This window comes from Lepidochelys olivacea, assembly GCF_965140295.1.
Source record: "Lepidochelys olivacea isolate rLepOli2 genome assembly, chromosome: 14".
Taxonomy (NCBI): Eukaryota; Metazoa; Chordata; order Testudines; family Cheloniidae; genus Lepidochelys; species Lepidochelys olivacea.
Genome location: NC_140424.1, coordinates 41,531,755 through 41,550,697, shown reverse-complemented (window position 1 = coordinate 41,550,697; position 18,943 = coordinate 41,531,755). Strand labels below are relative to the sequence as shown.

Genomic DNA, 18,943 nt, shown 5'->3' with positions numbered 1-18,943 from the left:
TGGATATTAGGAAAAACTTTTTCACTAGGAGGGTGGTGAAACACTGGAATGCGTTACCTAGGGAGGTGGTAGAATCTCCTTCCTTAGAAGCTTTTAAGGTCAGGCTTGACAAAGCCCTGGCTGGGATGATTTAATTGGGGTTGGGTCCTGCTTTGAGCAGGGGGTTGGACTAGATGACCTTCTGGGGTCCCTTCCAACCTTGATATTCTAGGATTCTATGATTAAGCCTGTCAGTGGGGGGTGGAAAGGAGGAGTCCGCAGGATCCCTGCGAAGAGGAGAAGGGGGGTTTCTATGGGGACCGGGGATTGCTGCCGAGGGTCCCCAAATCCGCGGGGGTGGCGGGTCCTGGCCTCCCAGGGAGCCTGCCCGGGCGCGTTTCTCAGTGACCCGGGCGGTGGGTGGGATTGGCCGGGCCGGTCTCTACAGGGCAGAGAGGAGGAATTTCGGGCCGGGGCGCCCCGGGCTGAGCGGGGTGTGGGCCGGGCCGGGGGGGTCCTTAGCTGCTGCCCCCACAGGGCCCTGGTTCGTGCTGGGAGGGGGCGGGCTGCGCTCGCTCTGCCTCTGTTTATCTTCCTGGGTCAGCTCCTCCATTGCGAGCCGGGGGCCGGGCCGAGCCGCTGCTGCTCCCCGGCGGGGTCTGTGCGGGGAGAGACCGGCGCTAACGCCCCGCTCCGCCCCGGGCTCGGCCCGCACCAGCCCCCGAGCCGGAGCCCGCAGGTGATGGGGGGACCCGGGGAAAGGGCCGGGGCCGGGGCCGGGCAGGACAGTGACTCTGCACAAGCGGCCCCGCAGCCCCGGCTCCCGCCGCCCCGGGAAGCTGCTCCCTGGCTGGGAAGCGCCTGGCGGAGGGACCGGAGCTGCGGCCCCAGCGGCGAGTCGCTGCCCGGGCTCTGCCCAGGATCTGCGCCCGGGGCCAGCGCGGGGGTTCGGGCAGGGGGGAGAGCGGCCGGGGGGGGGCATGGGCGGGCCCCAGGGGGGGTTCCCTGTTGTGTCCCTGGGGCTGGGTTGTCGGGGAGGGGAGGGGAGAGAAATGAGACTGAAATGGAGTCGGGGGGGGGGGGGATTTATTGTAACCCCGTTACAAAACTCGGAGCCCCTCCCTCCCCTGAGACAGGCCCCTTCGTGCCCCAGCGGTGGGTGAATCTCCCCAGCCCTGAACGGCTGCTGGGGCCCTGTTTGCTCCGTCAGAGACACCTGCTCTGAAAGGGGGCAGGATCCTGTTCTCCTGAAGAGCCCCGAGTGTGACCCGCTCACACTGTCTCCTAACGCACGTGTGCCAGGCAGCCTGAATGACCTGCTCTTGGTGTCCTGTGGGGGGGTTACAGTGAGATCAGTCTGCTCAGATTCTGTTTCTCTTCTACATACCTAGGCTTGGAAGGACGAGATTTTACATCCGTAAATGTCGGTAAACCTCAATTTCTCCTTACACACACAAATGGATGAAAACATATTTCCACTGGAAATAGTTGAAATGTGCAGACCGGCAAAGTAAGAAAAATGCTGCTTGAGAACTTCTTAGCGTTTGAGTTTAGGAGGTTTACTGGGTATATTTTGGCCTATGATGATGCCAGCGTGTGTGTAACATTTATAAAGCTTTCAGCTTGTTGAATCTCAACGTCTGCGGTCCTTGAATAATTCTTGTGTGATCCGCCCCACTAACTCCTGCGACTGTGAACCTTTAAATCGATAAAAATTGAAAATCAATCCTTCAAAAGAAACACTGATACTGTCATTGAAATGATTGGGAAAAAAAATCAATTTCTGCCAAGCCTGTGTATAAGTCTAGCAATACAATAACCACTAAGTCAGCATTTCTGAAACAGGGGTCCTCACCCCAAAAGGGGTCTTAAGGCTATTGTGTGTGTGCGTGGGGGGGGGGTCACGAAATGGTATGGTGTGGCCACCCTTACTTCTCTGGTGCTTCTGATGGAGGCGTTACCTTCCGAGCTGGGCAGCCGGAGGGTGGCAGCTGCTGGCCAGGCACCCAGCTCTGAAGGCAGGACCAGGGCCAGCAGCAGCACAGAAGTACGGGTGGCCTGGTACGGTATTGCTGTACCCCCCTACAGTTCCCCCTCCCCCCCAGCAGTGTCCTCTATTGGGGATCTGGAAATACGGTCACCCGACTTTTCCCTTTTTGCAAGGTTTCAGTGCCTTTGACTGCAGGGCTATTGATTACATGCTTCATTTAGTGCTCCTCTGAGTACACACAGCAATGTGCTATCACTTTTTCTGAGCGGGGGTCATCCCAGTCTGAAATATTTTCAAAGGGGGGGGTCAGCAAAAAAAAGTTTGAGAACCTTTGCACGAAGTTGAGCCCCTTTTCTCTCCATTAATAAGATATTGCTCAATAACCTCTCAATTCTTTTTCTTTTTTCTCACTTGCCAGATTTTGATACAAAAGCCCCTCAAAATGTGTTCAGTTTCTCTATTTAAGGATTAATATTTTGCATCTATGACGCTTACTTGTTTAGCTAAATACCAACTATTAATTTTTTTTGCCTTCTCCCTTCTAATTAGCTAAAATGTGAATCCTCTTCTATTTTCTTAATTTTTCTCTTTCTTAATGATTGTCAAATAGTCATATAAAAGCTCCTCGAAATTCACTGACGTTTACGTTCTAATTTTTGAATTATATTAGATTTCCTTAGTTTTAGAGGCAAAATAGTGTCCTGGGTCATTGATTGGATTGCAAAGAGAAAATACCAGGTTCTAAAGGCCTCTTGAATCTAGTAGAGAATATGCAGTTGTGAACCCTCTCCTGGAGTTTGGCATATAGGACTATGGGGTTTTCCTTGGTACGTCTCTCTCAGTCTCTCCCGCTGAAGCTGTTCCACCATGTATAAATAATTACACATAAGTTGGGTGAGAGAGAATGAGAATGACTCTAGCCCTGGGGCAGGGCGCTCACCTGGGTTTCAGATCCACTCCTCCAATGTCTATTTGGACCTTTCTGTTTGGGCTGACCCAGACTGTCTCCTTTGGGTACCTTTTCCTAGCAATCTTAGAGATGATTGTAACTTTGTATGAACTTTCATCCACTTTCCAAAAGATGGAGCTCCCCACTGGGGTAGGACTGCCTTATCCCAGTGACTTCAACACATCCTGCTGGGGGATGGGAAACCCCTTCAGAGGGGGGAGCTTCAGGGGGCTGCTGGTGGGTTTGTGTTAGAAGGGCTGGAGCAGGAAATACACAGGGCCGGGGAGGTGGTGACCGGGAGGGACAAACCTGCTGGGACATGTTCAGTCTGTGGCATTCCTGGGGCTCTCGTGTGCCCAGTTTAGTTTCTGCTCAGTCTCTACCCCGGTCACTTAGGTTACGTCCACACAGCCCCTGGGAGGTGGGATTCCCAGCCCGGGTAGATGTATATGCACTAGTTCTGCTAGAGTTAGCACCTAAATATACGGCCTCGATAGCGGCTTGGGCTAGTCACCTGAGTATGTTCAGAAGATGCCCCTTGGGAGCGGGGTGGAAATTCTCCCATTTCTGGAACTGGAAACAACCCCCCCTGGACAGGGCTGGGAAAACGGACTGGACTCCCACTGCTGGAGTCTGAACCCACCAGGCAGAGGCTGATGTGGAATACGAAGGGGGCACCCCGCAGTGAGGCCCAGGGGAGAGGCCCCGTCCCCTCACCCCCAGCTGCTAGGAATGGGGAGGGTGTTGGGATTCCTGTCCCTGGACCCTGCTGAGGGGCTCCATTTCCTGTGCCAGCCTCTGGCTAGTAGGTGTGTGTAAAGGGGAAGGCCCCTGCCCTCCTCCACCGGCTGGGAGGGACAATGAGCTCTCTCTTTCTCCCTTCCCTCAAGTCTCCTGGCTGCTCCGAGCAAGGTGGGGGTGGGATTCTGCTCCTCTGTCTCCACTAGACCTTTCATTTTATCGGCCCTCCTCCCCTGGGACTAGTGGGATTGTGGCTGGGACTCTTGTTTCAGGAGCCGATGACCTTCAAGGAGGTGGCTGTGTATTTCACCCAGGGCCGGGGGCTCTGCTGGGCCCCGCTCAGAGAGCCCTCTACAGGGACGTCATGCAGGAGAATTATGAGATGGTGACCTCGCTGGATAAGCGAGTCCTGTCCCCTTGATTATTGGAAGCCTGGGAAGGGGCTGCGGAGGGGCCGGGGGGGCGGCTGTGATGTTTTCAATTGGGCTTCTGGTGAGGTTCTTCTTTGGTCACTTAGATTACATCTACACAGCAGCTGGGAGGTGTGATTCCCAGCTCAGATACATTTACATGTAATAGTTTTCCGAAAACTAATGCCTAAAAATAGTGGCACAGATAGAGGCTAGCACTAGCCAAGGGGCAGGGCAGGATTGTACTCCGGTGGGTATTCCAAGCCACAGCCCATGCTGCCATGGTCATATTGCTATTGTTAGACACGAGTGCTTGTCCATCTACCAAGCTGGGAATTACACCTCTCAGCAGCCATGCAAACAGACCCTATGATTTCAGGGGAATGACCCCATAGTCCCCACAACTCATTTAAGACACATTTTGATCTCCACTCCCCCAGCCACGGGACTGAGGAGTTAGAAACACAAGGGAGATGTTAATTCATCTCCATCCCGTTGAGGTGGCAGAAGCATTGTATTGTCTTGTCTGTATTAATTCATGTCTCTTCCCCTCCCTTCCTGGGACAAGCTTCATCCATGGGGCAGATGCCACCCACCCACGCTGACTGAGATCTGGGACGAGCTCCCCGCCCCCAGACTTTACTTCCCCCTGGATCTTTTGAAGGGATCTGGAGGCAGAATGAAATTTCTCTATTGTGGGTCCCCGGTGCTCTGTGTTGTCTGTTACAACTAGTTTATTTCTTCCAAATGGATGCTCTATTTAAAAAAAAAATTATTTTGAAAACTTTATTTTGAAACTGAGCTTCACCCCGTGATGCTGTTGTTATACCAGGTGCAGTACACTATGAAATTAGAGTGAGAGAGAGGGTTTAAAAGAAAGAGGAGCCTCCATGCTTGGAGGATGAGGAGGAATATCCCAGTTCTAATGGATCATGGAGCACCAGGGACACACTTCAGAGAAGGAAAAATTACAGAAGGGTTAGTAAATGTTCCCTTTCTCAGTCTCCTCAGTGGTGGTTGTGTTGTTTTTCCCCTCTTTGCTGTTCCCTTTTCATTCCTTTCTCCCCGGCACGGGGATGACTCCTTCTGGATTCTCTCTCTGTATTCCAGGGGGTGCTGGGATGGTGAATGAGAATCCACAGCGGGAAGGTGGTGAGGACGTGGATCTGCAAGGAACGGTATTGGGAAGATCCGAGGGGGATTTTTATGAGAATCGTGAACCAGGAAAAGCCTGTGGAAATCAGCGTAGGTCGGAGAGGCTGCTGGGATATGACCCAGGGAAGAAAATGTGCGAACCCATAAATCATGGTGGAGATTGCAAGGATCTCAAGGAAACCACAGCCCAGCAGAGAATCCCCACAGAAGAGAGAAAAAACACATGCACCGAGTGTGGGAAAAGCTTCAGTCGAAGTTCACATCTTATTTCCCATCAGAGGATCCACACGGGAGAGAAACCCTACAAGTGCCTAGTCTGTGGGAAAGGTTTCAATCAGAGCTCAAATCTTATTTCCCATCAGAGGATCCACACAGGAGAGAAACCCTATAAGTGCCTTAATTGTGGGAAAGGTTTCAATCAAAGTTGCCATCTTATTAGGCATGAGAGAACCCACACAGGTGAGAAACCCTATAAATGCCTGGAATGCGGGAAAAGCTTCATTCAGAGCTCAGATCTTATTTCTCATCAGAGAACCCACACGGGAGAAAGACCCTATAAATGCCTGGACTGTGGGGAAAGTTTTGATTGGAACATGCAGCTTGTTAGACATCAGATGCACCATACAGGCGAGAAACCTTACAAATGCCTGGATTGTGGGAAGGGGTTTAGTGACAGTTCAGCCCTTATTACTCACCAGCGACTGCACACAGGAGAGAGACCCTATAAATGCCTCGATTGTGGGAGAAGGTTCAATCGGAGCTCACACCTGACTCGACACAAGAGAACCCATTCTGGAGACAAACCTTATAAATGCCTGGAGTGTGGGAAAAGTTTCAGTCAGAGCTCATACCTTATTTCACATCAGCGAACACATACAGGAGAGAAACCCTATAAATGCCTCGACTGTGGGAAAAGATTCAGTTGGAGCTCAGATCTGATTTCACATCAAAGAACTCACACAGGAGAGAGACCTTATAAGTGCCTGGAGTGTGGGAAAAGTTTTAGTGACAACTCAGCCCTTATTAAACATCAGAGAATCCATACAGGAGAGAGACCCTATAAATGCCTCGACTGTGGGAAAACTTTCAATCAGAGCTCCACCCATATTCGACATCAGAGAATCCACACGGGAGAAAAACCTTGAATGTGGGAGAAGCTTCAGTTGGGGTCAGCACGTATGGGGCATCAGCAAATCTATACAGGGAAAAGACCTCTTAAATATCTTAAGCATGGACAATGTTTCAAGTGGAACTGACACTGGAGACTCCACACAGAAGAGAAATTCTATCAGTTCCATCACTAGGACTGGCCTTAGTTTACTAAAAAAAAAAAAATCCAATTCCCCTGCATACGTCTTTGTCGTCTTTCATGCTAAGTCAGACTCTTGAGGGCTGGAGATGAAAATGTCTCAGACCTGGAGGGGTGATTTGTATAAATTCCAAACACAGCCTGATACCTCCGAGCTTCAATCCCTGGTTCCATCTCTTGGTAAAGCTGCTTCTGGGCTGTTTCCTACCCAGCTCAAATTGCAGAAGGGAATTTGGGTTTTCTCCTTTCATTAGGATGATGTTAAAACTTTTGTAAATAACGTGATCATATAAGAAGGCTCGAAATGAGGCAGGTTTAGGCAGTTTAGGGGAGACCAGGGGTTTACCGTCCTCTGGCTCATATTAACCTGAGCTTCCTGCTCTCAGGGCATTTGCTCCCCTGGCTGGATCCTGGAGTCTCTCATGGATTCACTGCGCTTTTTTCCCCGTTGTCAACTGTTGCTCTTTTGTCGGTGTCTGCGGGAGCTGGGAGCAGATGTGCTGGGTGGATGCTGGACTGATAAGAACAGCTGTGAACTAGGGAAATGGGGTGAGAAGGTTGCATGAGGCTTAACAAGAACCAATGGCTGGAGATTAAAGCCAGACAAATTGTAATTAGTAACAAGGCACAATTTTAACAGTGAGGATGAGCAACCTTTGGGACAAACTACCAAGGGGAGCGGCGGGTTCTCTAGTACGTCATGTCCTCAGATTAAGACTGGATGCCTTTTCTTGAAGAATTGCTTTAGTCAAACCCAGTCAAGGAATAAATAGTTAACATTCCTCTGTGTTACACAGGTGTTCAAAGAATCGATGAGCCTAAATGGTTAGTGCAGTCCTATAATATTTGATACTGGTTTGGATTTGCAGTAATAAGTCCTTCGGTTTTCCCCTTGTAATATATATATGGGGGGGGGCTGCTTGGAAGGGTTAGATTTTTATGAGTAAATGTTGGTAAACGTCGATTTCATGGCACACGCGCACAAACCAACAAAAAACAGTTCCATAGCTGATAACTGAAATTCAGAGCCAGGAAAAGTAAGAAAACTGCCCCTTGAGAACGTCTGAGAGTTTCATTTAAGGAGACTTACTTGGTATATTTTGACACGTGATGTTGAGAATTTGTGTGTCTCGATTATAAAGCTTTAACCATTAAAATCTCAACATCTGCGGTCATTAAAGATTTTAGAGTGGCCGCCGTGTTAGTCTGTATCAGCCAGAAAAAAAAAAAAAAAAGAGGAGTCCTTGTGGCACCTTAGAGACTAACAAATTTATTTGGGCATAAGCTTTCGTGGGCTAAAACCCACTTCATCGGATGCATTCATTAAAGAATTATTGTCTGGCCCCGCCCATTGTCTCATGCCCCCTATAATTTCCCACGACAATGAGAATTTAAATAAATTAAAGTAAAATAAAGCTTAAACCCCCATAATTTTGCACAACTGGGAACATTGACATTGGTAAAAAAAAAATGATTTAAAATAAATATCCAGCAAAATTATTAAAAAAAATCAAATTCCTCCAAGCATATCTATTTATATACCCCTCCTCCTCTCTGCCCTAGTTTCTTTAACTAATTCCCCCGTTCTGCAAACATGAGAGCGCATGGTTTTCATCAATTACTTCATTAGTCATTTTACTACTGACTTGCTTATATTTCTGGATTGGCTATCTTACGTTCATGGCCCACTTGTAGGTTATATTTCCATTAGCACATTTCCACAACATTAATAGGTCTCAAAGTCAGAAGGGACCATTAGATCATCTAGTCGGATCTATAACAGAGTTCAAAGAGTTTCACCCAGTTTTACCTCTTTATTGAGCCCAGTCACTTGTATTTGTCTAAGGTTCAGAATAGTGTCCAGCCGTGATCTGAAGACAGCTTGCTCCACTGACACTAAACTGGGAGGAGAGGTAGATATGCTGGAGGGTAGGGATAGGATACAGAGGGCCCTAGACAAATTAGAGGATTGGGTCAAAAGAAATCTCATGAGGTTCAACAAGGACAAATGCAGAGTCCTGCACTTAGGACGGAAGAATCCCATGCACCGCTACAGACTAGGGACCGAATGGCTCGGCAGCAGTTCTGCAGAAAAGGACGTAGGGGTTACAGTGGACGAGAACCTGGATATGAGTCAACAGTGTGCCCTTGTTGCCAAGAAGGCCAATGGCATTTTGGGATTTATACATGGGGGCATTGCCAGCAGATCGAGGGATGTGATCGTTCCCCTCTATTCAACATTGGTGAGGCCTCATCTGGAGTACTGTGTCCAGTTTTGGGCCCCACACTACTAGAAGGATGTGGAAAAATTGGAAAGAGTCCAGTGGAGGGCAACAAAAATGATTAGGGGACTGGAACACATGATTTATGAGGAGAGGCTGAGGGAACTGGGATTGTTTAGTCTGCGGAAGAGAAGAATGAGGGGGGATTTGATAGCTGCTTTCAACTACCTGAAAGGGGGTTCCAAAGAGGATGGATCTAGACTGTTCTCTGTGGTAGCAGATGACAGAACAAGGAGTAATGGTCTCAAGTTGCAGTGGGGGAGGTTTAGGTTGGATATTAGGAAAAACTTTTTCACTAGGAGGGTGGTGAAACACTGGAATGCATTACCTAGGGAGGTGGTGGAATCTCCTTCCTTAGATATTTTTAAGGTCAGGCTTGACAAAGCCCTGGCTGGGACGATTTAGTTGGGGATTGGTCCTGCTTTGAGCAGGGGGTTGGGCTAGTTGACCTTCTGAGGTCCCTTCTAACCCTGATATTCTATGATTAAATTTCTCACTGTTGCAAATTTGTGTCTTATTTCTCAATTGAATCTCTCTGGCTGTAGCTTCCAGTCAGTTGTTCTTGTTATTCCTTTCCCAGCTAGATTTAAGATCCCTTCAGGACCCGGTACTTATACATCACAATCACGTCACCTCTCAATCTTCCATTTGATAAAGGGGTCCTCAAACTTCATTGCTCCGTGACCCCCTTCTGACAACAAAAATTACTACATGACCCCAGGAGAGGGGTCTGAAGCCTGAGCCTGCCTGAGCCCCACCGCCCTGGGCATGGGGGGGAGAGGGGACGGGAGCCCAAACCCTGCCACTCAGGGCTGAAACCCTCAGGCTTTGGCTTCAGCCTGGGGTACCAGCAAGTCTAATGACAGACGTGGCAACCCCATTAAAACAGGGCCGAGACCCACTTTGGGGTCCCGACCCACACTTTGAGAACCGCTGAAACAGATTGAACTTCAAGTCTCTCACTGGAATGCATTTTGTCCAGACTTCAGATCAGGTTTGCGGCTCTTTTCTGCCCTGTTTCCAGTTTTTCAACATCCCGTTTAATGTGCAAACACCAGAACTGTATTTGCGATCTCAGGCCTGGTCTACACTGCCACTTAAGTCAATGTAAGTGACATCACTCAGGGGTGTGAAAAAAATCACCCCCCGGAGCTACATAGCTTACATCGACCTAATGCGGTGGGGAGACGCTCTCCCAACGACTCATCGCGTCTTCACTAGACCTGCTAAACCAATGCCTCGTCATCGATTGCAGTGGTGCTGATTTAGCGCGCTGTATAGACAAGCCCTCCGTACTGGTCTGCCCAGTGCCACAGATAGAGGTAAAATTACCTCCCCGCCCCTGCGGTGCTGCATCACATTAGCCCCTTTTGCCCCAGCATCACACTGGGAGCTCATGCTGAGTTGCTTGTCCATCATGACCCCGAAGCCTTTTGCAGAGTCACGGCTTTTTCCCTGCCTTGAAATGCAATGCCTAGAGACCCCCGTCTCCCCCTAAAATCCTAGTGTAAACAAACCCATAGATGCCGACTCCATGGGTGCTCCGGGACTCGAGCACCCATGGGGGAAAATTGGTGGGTGTTCAACACCCACCAGCCACAGCTGTTCCAGCTGCGTCACCAATCAGCTGTTTCGTGGCTGGCAGGAGGCACTTGGGAGAGGGTGGAGAGCAGCAGGCCAGTGGGGGGCTTCAGGGGAGGGGATGGGGGGGCAGGAAGAGGCGGAGCAAGAGCAGGACCTTGGGGAAGGAGCAGAGTGGGGGGTGGGGCCTCAGGGTGGAGCAGGGGTGGAGCACCAATGGGGAAAAATAAAAGTCAGCACCTGTGGACAAACCTTAATTATTTTTTATTTTAGGCTGATGTAATCCACGTGCCTTCCACTGCAGCCTTTGTCTTTGTTTGGCCCAAAGAAAGGGAGAAAAGCAGCGGGGAGGAGACTTGGGATTTTAGTTGGGACGCTCTGGGTCTCTGCCCAGAAGGGACCAGAAACATGCAGGACTAGGGTCTGACACAGTACAAAGCGATGCTCTCCTGCCAACAGAGCATGTCTACACTGGGGATTAGGTCAAGTCGCTCAGGGGTGTGGATTTTTACGGGCGTGCGTTACGTTGACGGCTGTCAGTCTGTAGCCTAGACCTGGCCTTAGGAAGGAACAATCAAATGCAGAACTGCAAGGTGCCTTGGGTCAGTGTAACCACGTTGCTCAAGGGGGTGGATTTTTCGCACCCTTGAGAGACGTAACGGGGACGACCCAATTTGTAAGCATAGACGAGGCCTAAGGGCACACGGCTACGCTACAAATTTCCAGCAGCGCAGCTGTCCCGCTGTCGTGCTTCTGGTGAAGATGCTCTAAGCCAATGGCAGAGAGCTTGCCCGTCGGCTTAATAACTCCACCTCCGCGAGAGGTGACAGCAATGTCAGCGGGAGAGGTTCCCCACTGGCCTAGCGCTGTCTACGTCGGTGCTTAGCTCGGTATAACACTCCTGAGCGACGTAAGTTATCCCAAAGTAATTCTGTAGTGTAGGCCAGGCCTAACTCTGTTCCACTCCCGTCCTTCCTAAACCTCAGCATTAGCTAGTGTAAAATCCTCACTTCCTACAGACGGAATGTCATTTTCTCCGGCGCCAGGCAAATTACCGGACATCAACTATTGTAAAGTACTGGTTTCGTGAAGGTACATCAACAGCAGATGACCCATCAGTGAGCATCACAGAACAAAAGACTCTCTTCATCGCTCTTCCTGCCCCCCTACCCCCACTCCTGCCATGAGTTGGGGATATGCAGACCTATTCCTCCTGTCGAGGGGTTGCAAAGAAAGAGGAATACCCCCCCCCCCACACACACACAACAAGGAGGACTAAGTTATCTCTGTGTTGCTGGACTTTGCGAGGGCAAGATTTCTAAGAAAAAGCACGGGATCCCCAGCTATACAGCCTGGGATAGCCCTAAAAAACATGTAAAGTTTGATTACAATAGAAACTCTAATTACCTTTTGAAACTAAAGACTGTGACTCGTTTGTGTGTATACATTTAACTGCTTTATAAATAACTCCATTTCCCTATATAAATAACTCCCATTTCTTTTCCTTAGTTAATAAATCTTTAGCTAGTTTATTACTGGATTGGCTACAAGCGTTGTCTTTGGTGTACGATCTACCGTGCAACTGACCTGGGGTACATGACCGGTCCTATGGGACTGGGATTAATTTGAATATTGTTGTGATTTTGGGTTTAAGGGACCATCTATCATGAAAGGAAGCATACCTAGATGGCAAGAAAGACGAGTGTCCAAGGAGGTTGCCTGTGACTCCATGGTTAGGCTACTGGGGCCTGAAGAGTTTACATTTAAGATCTGGCGGGTGAAATCTAAGTATAGAACTCAGCTGGGCTTTGGGCCCTGTCTGTGGTAGTCTGCCCCGAGGTTGGCATTCATGCTCTTGAGCCGCTGAAGGACAGCTTGATACTAAGCCAAATCTCCCATGCTGCAGATTGAGCCGATTAGTTCTTGTCCTACCTTCAGGGGCCATGGATAACCATTGATTCCCATACCCTCTATAGCAGTCCATAACCTATTGGAAGACTGTAAGCAGGTCCCCTCCGCAGTCTTCTTCCCTCAAGATCAAACCTGCCCAGTTGTTTTTTTTTTTAACCTTTCCTCAGAGGCCAGAGTTTCTAAACCTTTAATTTGTGCTGCTCTCCTCTGGCCTCTGTCCAGTTTATCCCCATCTTTCCTAAAGCTATTTCAGGGCCTGCTGCATTTCTGCCCAGCTTCGATTCCATTCAGCAAAAATTGGGGAAAAAAGACCCCTTTGACAGAGGCAGATTTTAGCAACACAAGTCTATTTCTCCCGAGGGCCAAACTCAGATTCCCAGGGCCTGGCTTTCACTCGGGTTCAATGGCTGTAACTTGTTGCCTTGAACCCCCAGTGTTCTTGTTTATCTTTTCTGGCTAGCAAGTCCCTTTTGACCCTCTGTCTTCACATATGCCGTGTAAACCGTTTGGCAAATGAATGTTAGACACACACCAATCGCGAGAGCTAAATTCCCCGGTGAACACTGTGCTCTGTTTTGCTCCTCCCAAGAGGCAGCGGTTGCTGTACACTAACTAGGATAAGTGTCAAATGACGGTTACCCTTGCGGTCAGGCTCAGAGACATGGTTTGACCTCCTAGGTCGGCACAAAAAAAGTTGGTAGAATCCCTCTACTTTACGAAAAGTTCTTTCTTTGGGGGACGCGGTATCTCTGGAACCCAGAGCTCAAATGACCCAAAATTTTGTTCACTGTCCCAAAGTCCACATTGAAACAGTAAGCTGGCTTTAGCGGCCAGCTGGTGCTCCCGTAGAACCATGTGCTAGAATCCTGCACAAAGGGTCCTTCTGGTCCTATGAGTGAGAAAAGGTGGAAAATACTGGAAGTGAATCATTGGCGGTGCAACAGGTCTGAACCTGAACAGGTTTGGGTTTTGTTGAATATGGGGCCACATTTCCATGGGAGAGGAGGGCTGTCTGAATGGGACAGCCTGTATCTCCCAGATAGGGGGGCTAATCTTCTCTGGAGACGAGCGGGAGCAGCTAGGCCCATGTTAAATTAGAAATGAGAGGGGAGGGTGCTAAGAAGGCAAATGCAGTACATACACAACTCAGCATGCCACAAACAAATTGAACCAATGTGGCAAAGGATGTGAAAAAGCAGTCGGGGCAGGCGGGGGAATTAGTTACTTTGTACCAAATGCTGGGAATCTGGGTGAGAGGTAGGAGTAGCTGGAGGTTCTCCCTGATGAGAAGAAATTTGATAGAATTGGCTTCACTGAAAATTGGTGGGATGATCATTATGATTGCAACATTAATATCTCTGAGGGCAAAAGAGGGGTGTGTGTGTGTGTGTTGGCAGGGGGGTGGGAGGTGGCGTTCTGTATGAAAGACACCATTACCTGTTTTAGACTTATTGATAACTTGGAACTGCAGGATCTTACATGCATATGGTTCAGTGTCTTCTCCTTTGTTTCCTGCCCATCAGCTGAGCAGCAATGATGGGTCTGGATGAAGTCTTCCCACCACCTTCTGTCTTGTATCAGAGTCTTGGCTTCCATCATCTTTAAATCTTTTTATTCTATGTTCTTCACCATGATTAGCCCATGCAGCCTTGGGCTTCCTCTATTTCTAGTTGCTTGGTACTCTGGTATGCATCACCACATGTGATTTCTGATCCATTCTTGGCCCATGTCCAAACCACGTCATGGTTTCTTATGGTTTTCTCCACTCCGGTATCAAGTGGAGTGCCCCAAGGGTCGGTCCTGGGGCCGGTTTTATTCAATATCTTCATAAATGATCTGGAGGATGGTGTGGATTGCACTCTCAGCAAATTTGCGGATGATACTAAACTGGGAGGAGTGGTAGATACGCTGGAGGGGAGGGATAGGATACAGAAGGACCTAGACCAATTGGAAGATTGGGCCAAAAGGAATCTGATGAGGTTCAATAAGGATAAGTGCAGGGTCCTGCACTTAGGATGGAAGAACCCAATGCACAGCTACAGACTAGGGACCGAATGGCTAGGCAGCAGTTCTGCGGAAAAGGACCTAGGGGTGACAGTGGACGAGAAGCTGGATATGAGTCAGCAGTGTGCCCTTGTTGCCAAGAAGGCCAATGGCATTTTGGGATGTATAAGTAGGGGCATAGCGAGCAGATCGAGGGACGTGATCGTTCCCCTCTATTCGACATTGGTGAGGCCTCATCTGGAGTACTGTGTCCAGTTTTGGGCCCCACACTTCAAGAAGGATGTGGATAAATTGGAGAGAGTCCAGCGAAGGGCAACAAAAATGATTAGGGGACTGGAACACATGAGTTATGAGGAGAGGCTGAGGGAGCTGGGATTGTTTAGCCTGCAGAAGAGAAGACTGAGGGGGGATTTGATAGCTGCTTTCAACTACCTGAAAGGGGGTTCCAAAGAGGATGGCTCTAGACTGTTCTCAATGGTAGCAGATGACAGAACGAGGAGTAATGGTCTCAAGTTGCAGTGGGGGAGGTTTAGATTGGATATTAGGAAAAACTTTTTCACTAAGAGGGTGGTGAAACACTGGAATGCGTTACCTAGGGAGGTGGTAGAATCTCCTTCCTTAGAGGTTTTTAAGGTCAGGCTTGACAAAGCCCTGGCTGGGATGATTTAACTGGGAATTGGTCCTGCTTTGAGCAGGGGGTTGGACTAGATGACCTTCTGGGGTCCCTTCCAACCCTGATATTCTATGATTCTATGATTCTTGAATCTTATGTAACAGTGTTATTTCTTGCCCTAGTCATTTTCTTATCACATTGTCATTTCTTTTCTGCAGTCCTGAGACTCTCAACATCCACCCTCATCCAGCTCAGTTCTGCAGCCAGTATCTTTCATTCATTGGCTTTCCTCATATTCCAACTCTACATGAGATGCAGGGCCAAACAGATTTGAATAAAAAATCAGCATATCTGTGAGAATGCTTCTGCCGATACTGCTGTACGGGTCAGAATATTGGTACATGGCTCCATGTGCTAACTTACCAAGTCCAGGAGAAGACACTGGTGTGGGTCTATTATAGACCATCGAATCAAATTAAAGATCAAGAGGAGTTATTCCATAAGCACCTGTCTGTAATCTCTGGAAAGAAAAATTGTGTTGATTATGGATTACTCCAGTTTGGGAGACATATGCTGGACGTTTCATGTAGCCAGGGGTAAAACATCGTTAGATTGTCTAAAAATTATCACTGTTTGCTAAAGGAAAAGATATTGCCACTCAAATGAGGTAATTATTTTGGATCTCATGATGGATAATCACTGGACTGGAAGTGGGTGATTGCCTAGGGATCAGTGATCATGACCTGATTACATTCAATATGGGCAAACAAAGGTTAGTCCCAACAAGTAACATATATATGCTTGATGCTTCAAAAGGGGAAACTTCCCAAAGCTAAGGAAAATTATGAGCAAAATTGACCAGGAAGAAAAAATTTGACAGAAAAAATATGATTGAAAATGGGGAGTTCTTTAGGAAGAGTTTATTAGATGGCAACAACAAAAATAAACAAATGAAAAAAAACCCTGTAATGATTCTACAGTCGAGAAAGAGAACAACTTTGCCTAAAAGCCCATCCTGGTTCATTGGTGAAGTGAACCAGCAATTAGAAATAAAAAAGCAACATAAAATGAAGGGAAAAAAGAGGAAATAGATAGCAAGTGATATGCATTAGAAGTTGTGAAGTGTAGAAAATGGATAAGGGAAGCTAAAGACATCAGGGAATAACCCATGGCTGACAGGGCTAAGGACAGTAAGAAGGAGTTGGTAAAGTATATTAGGAGCAAAATAGGGGTGTCCTATCACCACCTAGGGGGTGTCCTATCACACTGAGCCATAGCAGATTATGACCAAATATTCAATTTCATTTGCATTTTATTATTTTGAAATTGTGAAGAGCAGCAACTACTTAGCTCAGCCTGAAGCATCTCATCTAATGTTCTAGATCATAGTGTCTCCCCTTTGTGTACGACGAGACAGTTTAATGCACTGTGATGGACAGGAGATGCTCTTGTTTTGCAAACAAATATTTTTGCAAAGAATTTTCATCCTACTTGTTATGATTTCAAGAAACAAAGTGGTTTTGTCTGAATGGATTTTCTGACAGAAAACGGTTTCCATGAAAATGTTCACACCTTATTTCCTGGGCTCTGGAAGTGCTGGGATGTCAGGATCCTGCAGGCGCTGTCAGCTCCGCCTTAGGGCTGTGTTCTGCACCCCCCTGCTGCTGGCTGAGTTTCTCCCTCCCTTGGCAATAAGACAGACACTTGTTTTCACAGTCAGTCGATCGCCCTCGTGTCATCACCCTGCCTGCTGGCTGGGCAGGGTAACTCCTGAGGTCACCACCCTCTCCAGCCTGCCTTGGGCTTGGGGAGTGAGGAGGAGGGCGAGGGACGTCTGCTGACCCTGAACATCCGCCATCCATCGGACCATCCGTGAGAGCAAGTGAGTGGCATTCGGGTTCCTCGGTGGCTTCCCCTGTCTGTGGGGAGAGGCAGAAAGAGGGGGAGAGGATATCTCCCAAGGGGGATTTCATTTGCAAACAGCCCCCAAGAGCCCCTCACTCTTAGACCGGGCAGGAGCTTCTCCAGAGCCATCTCCAGTGTGTTTGGAAAGGTTCCAGCAATGGGGCTCCCAGCCCTTCCCTTGTGGGACACTGTTCCCCAGGCTGAGAGTCTCTGAGCTGGGCCAGAGCCTGTGAGCTGCTGAGCATGGAAATCAATGGGGAACGAGGAGGGCCCTGGTCTTCCTGTGCCTAGGGTCTTTGTGACTTTGATGTGGGGAATGGTTTCCCAGGAGAAGTCGGGACTCCTGGTTTCTCTTCCTTCTCTAGCCTGGGTGGGAGAGTGGCCTGGGATAAGAGGAGGGGGCTGCTTGTCCAGAGTAACCGATGGTCTTTGGGACTGACCCCATTGCTGGAAAAGGATGAGACTTCCTGGATATTGCAGCAGCAGGGATTACAAGGGGGAACGTTGGGAGCAGATCGTGCAACGAACTCCTGCCCGTGTGTGTAGATGGCACTCCCTGCACTCCTGTGGGGGCAGAGGGGGCGGCTGTGGTTGGAGCAGGGAGGAGGAGGGCCGGAAAAGGGCCAGGAGTGAAAGGCTGCCTTGAGCCCAGACTCACCCTTGCTCCCCGCTCGGTTCCAGGATGGCCAGGCTCCTGCGGATGTTGCGGAGGAAGGCTCTGCAGGTGGCCCCAGAGCCTGAGGGAAGCAGCTGCCGCCTTCCCGAGGGGCAGAGCAAGCCCTGCGTCCCTGCTGGCGGGGAAGCAGGTCCCGTCCAGGCCAGACGGCGGAAGTGCCCGGCCTTCTGGAAAAGGACCCCGGCTCCCGGCGCAGGCGCCGAGCTGGGAGCGGCCCCGACCAGGCCCCGGTGGAGCTGGCCCAGGCTGCGGTTTGGCAGACAGGACCCAGCCCAGGAGGGGCGCCGGGCAGGGTGGCTCTGCGGCTGGTTGTGTGGGCAGCAGCGGCCCCAGGAGCCCAGCCCTCCTTCCCATCAGGAGGCCTCGCCCTGCCCGGTCTCTGAGGACCTTCCAGCCCCCGCCGGCCAGGAGGGGGAAGGTCCGTGTCCCAGCACTGGACAGCAGCAGCCGTCACACAGCTGCCCCTTCCGCACGGGGACCTGGGGGTGGGGGCGTGAAGAGCTGCTGCCAGTTGGTCCTTGCTGCTCCGGGCGGGGGGAACAGACACCTCCCCTGGAGTCCTGGGCAGGGGAGGGGGGCTCTGCTCTGGGCTTCTGCAGCTGTTGGGGCTGACGGCATCCCTGAGAGGGAGGTCTGGGGCCCCATCTGCCCTGGGTGCCTGAGGTGGGAAGGGGGGTCTTGAATCCTGCTCTGCCCACCACGCCCCGTCCAACCCTCAAGTGGCAGCAGGCATCACCCTGTTCCCTTCTCTCCTGGGTGCAGGGACCCCCCTGGATTTGGAGCAGGAGGAAGGGGTGGACGTGGCCAAAGATGAAGCTGCTCTCAAGGTCATCCGAGAGCAGCTCCAGTGCAGAGATAAGGTACAAATGTTCCCCACCTGGGCTGGAACCAAGATGGCCCTGTCCCTTCCCAGCATCCCCACCCCCTGCCGAAGGTCTTGTCCCTCCTGATCCACCACCCCTAATGGGGCCCCTTTACATCCATGATGTGGGACCCCCAAGATGGGGGTGTTTGTCCCACAACAGCCGAGGTCGTCTCCCCCCACAGCCACTTTCCCGGTTCCTGATCCTGCTTGCGTAGGAGTGGGGGGGGATTTGGAGAATAGGGGGGTCCCCACAATCCCCCATTGAGGCCTGAGCCCTGGAGCTGGTTTGGGTGGGGCAGGAAGGTCCCTCGCTAACAGGTTCTCTCTCGCTATCCCCCACTCCTGGTGGGTCCAGGATGAGGAGCAGCAGCTCCTGTTCCTTCAGGCCATCTACCCCGCATGTCTGGCTGCACGGGAGAGAGGGGAGGACACGCTGGAGCCGCGCTGCTGCAAGGCGGCTGTGGTGAAGAGGATCGTGGTGAGTGAGACACGCCATACGGCAGCTGGCGAGAGGAGAGAGACATGGGATTGGCAGGGGTATGGCCAGGCTAATGGGTGGGGGCTGGGTGGTGT

The 18,943-nt window shown here is 50.1% G+C and overlaps 1 protein-coding gene across 4 annotated transcripts; it reads left to right on the top strand.

Annotated features, from left to right (window-relative positions):
- The first annotated feature begins 110 nt into the window (after positions 1-110).
- Positions 111-17,820, top strand: LOC311530894 (uncharacterized protein). Of its 4 annotated transcripts, XM_084647914.1 has the most exons (4): positions 120-718; positions 1,371-1,489; positions 4,902-5,047; positions 5,180-9,321. In XM_084647914.1, the coding sequence occupies exons 3-4, from the start codon at positions 5,002-5,004 to the stop codon at positions 6,367-6,369; spliced, it is 1,236 nt and encodes a 411-aa protein (XP_084504040.1). In that variant the 5' UTR covers positions 120-718; positions 1,371-1,489; positions 4,902-5,001; the 3' UTR covers positions 6,370-9,321. The 4 variants fall into 4 exon arrangements, 3 of the variants coding, with proteins under 3 accessions (XP_084504040.1, XP_084504041.1, XP_084504042.1); XR_014714106.1 differs by lacking the exons at positions 1,371-1,489; positions 4,902-5,047; positions 5,180-9,321 and adding exons at positions 16,641-16,806; positions 17,511-17,820 and having other exon boundaries at positions 111-718; XM_084647915.1 differs by lacking the exon at positions 4,902-5,047 and having other exon boundaries at positions 121-718.
- The last annotated feature ends 1,123 nt before the right edge of the window (positions 17,821-18,943 follow it).

What these genes read in the sequence shown, in the direction of transcription:
- LOC311530894 (XM_084647914.1), top strand. Translation starts at nt 5,002, where the DNA reads ATGGAGCACCAGGGACACACTTCAGAGAAGGAAAAATTACAGAAGG. An exon ending in GAAGGAAAAATTACAGAAGG is followed by an intron (nt 5,048 to 5,179) that starts GTTAGTAAATGT and finishes TCTGTATTCCAG; the next exon opens with GGGGTGCTGGGATGGTGAAT.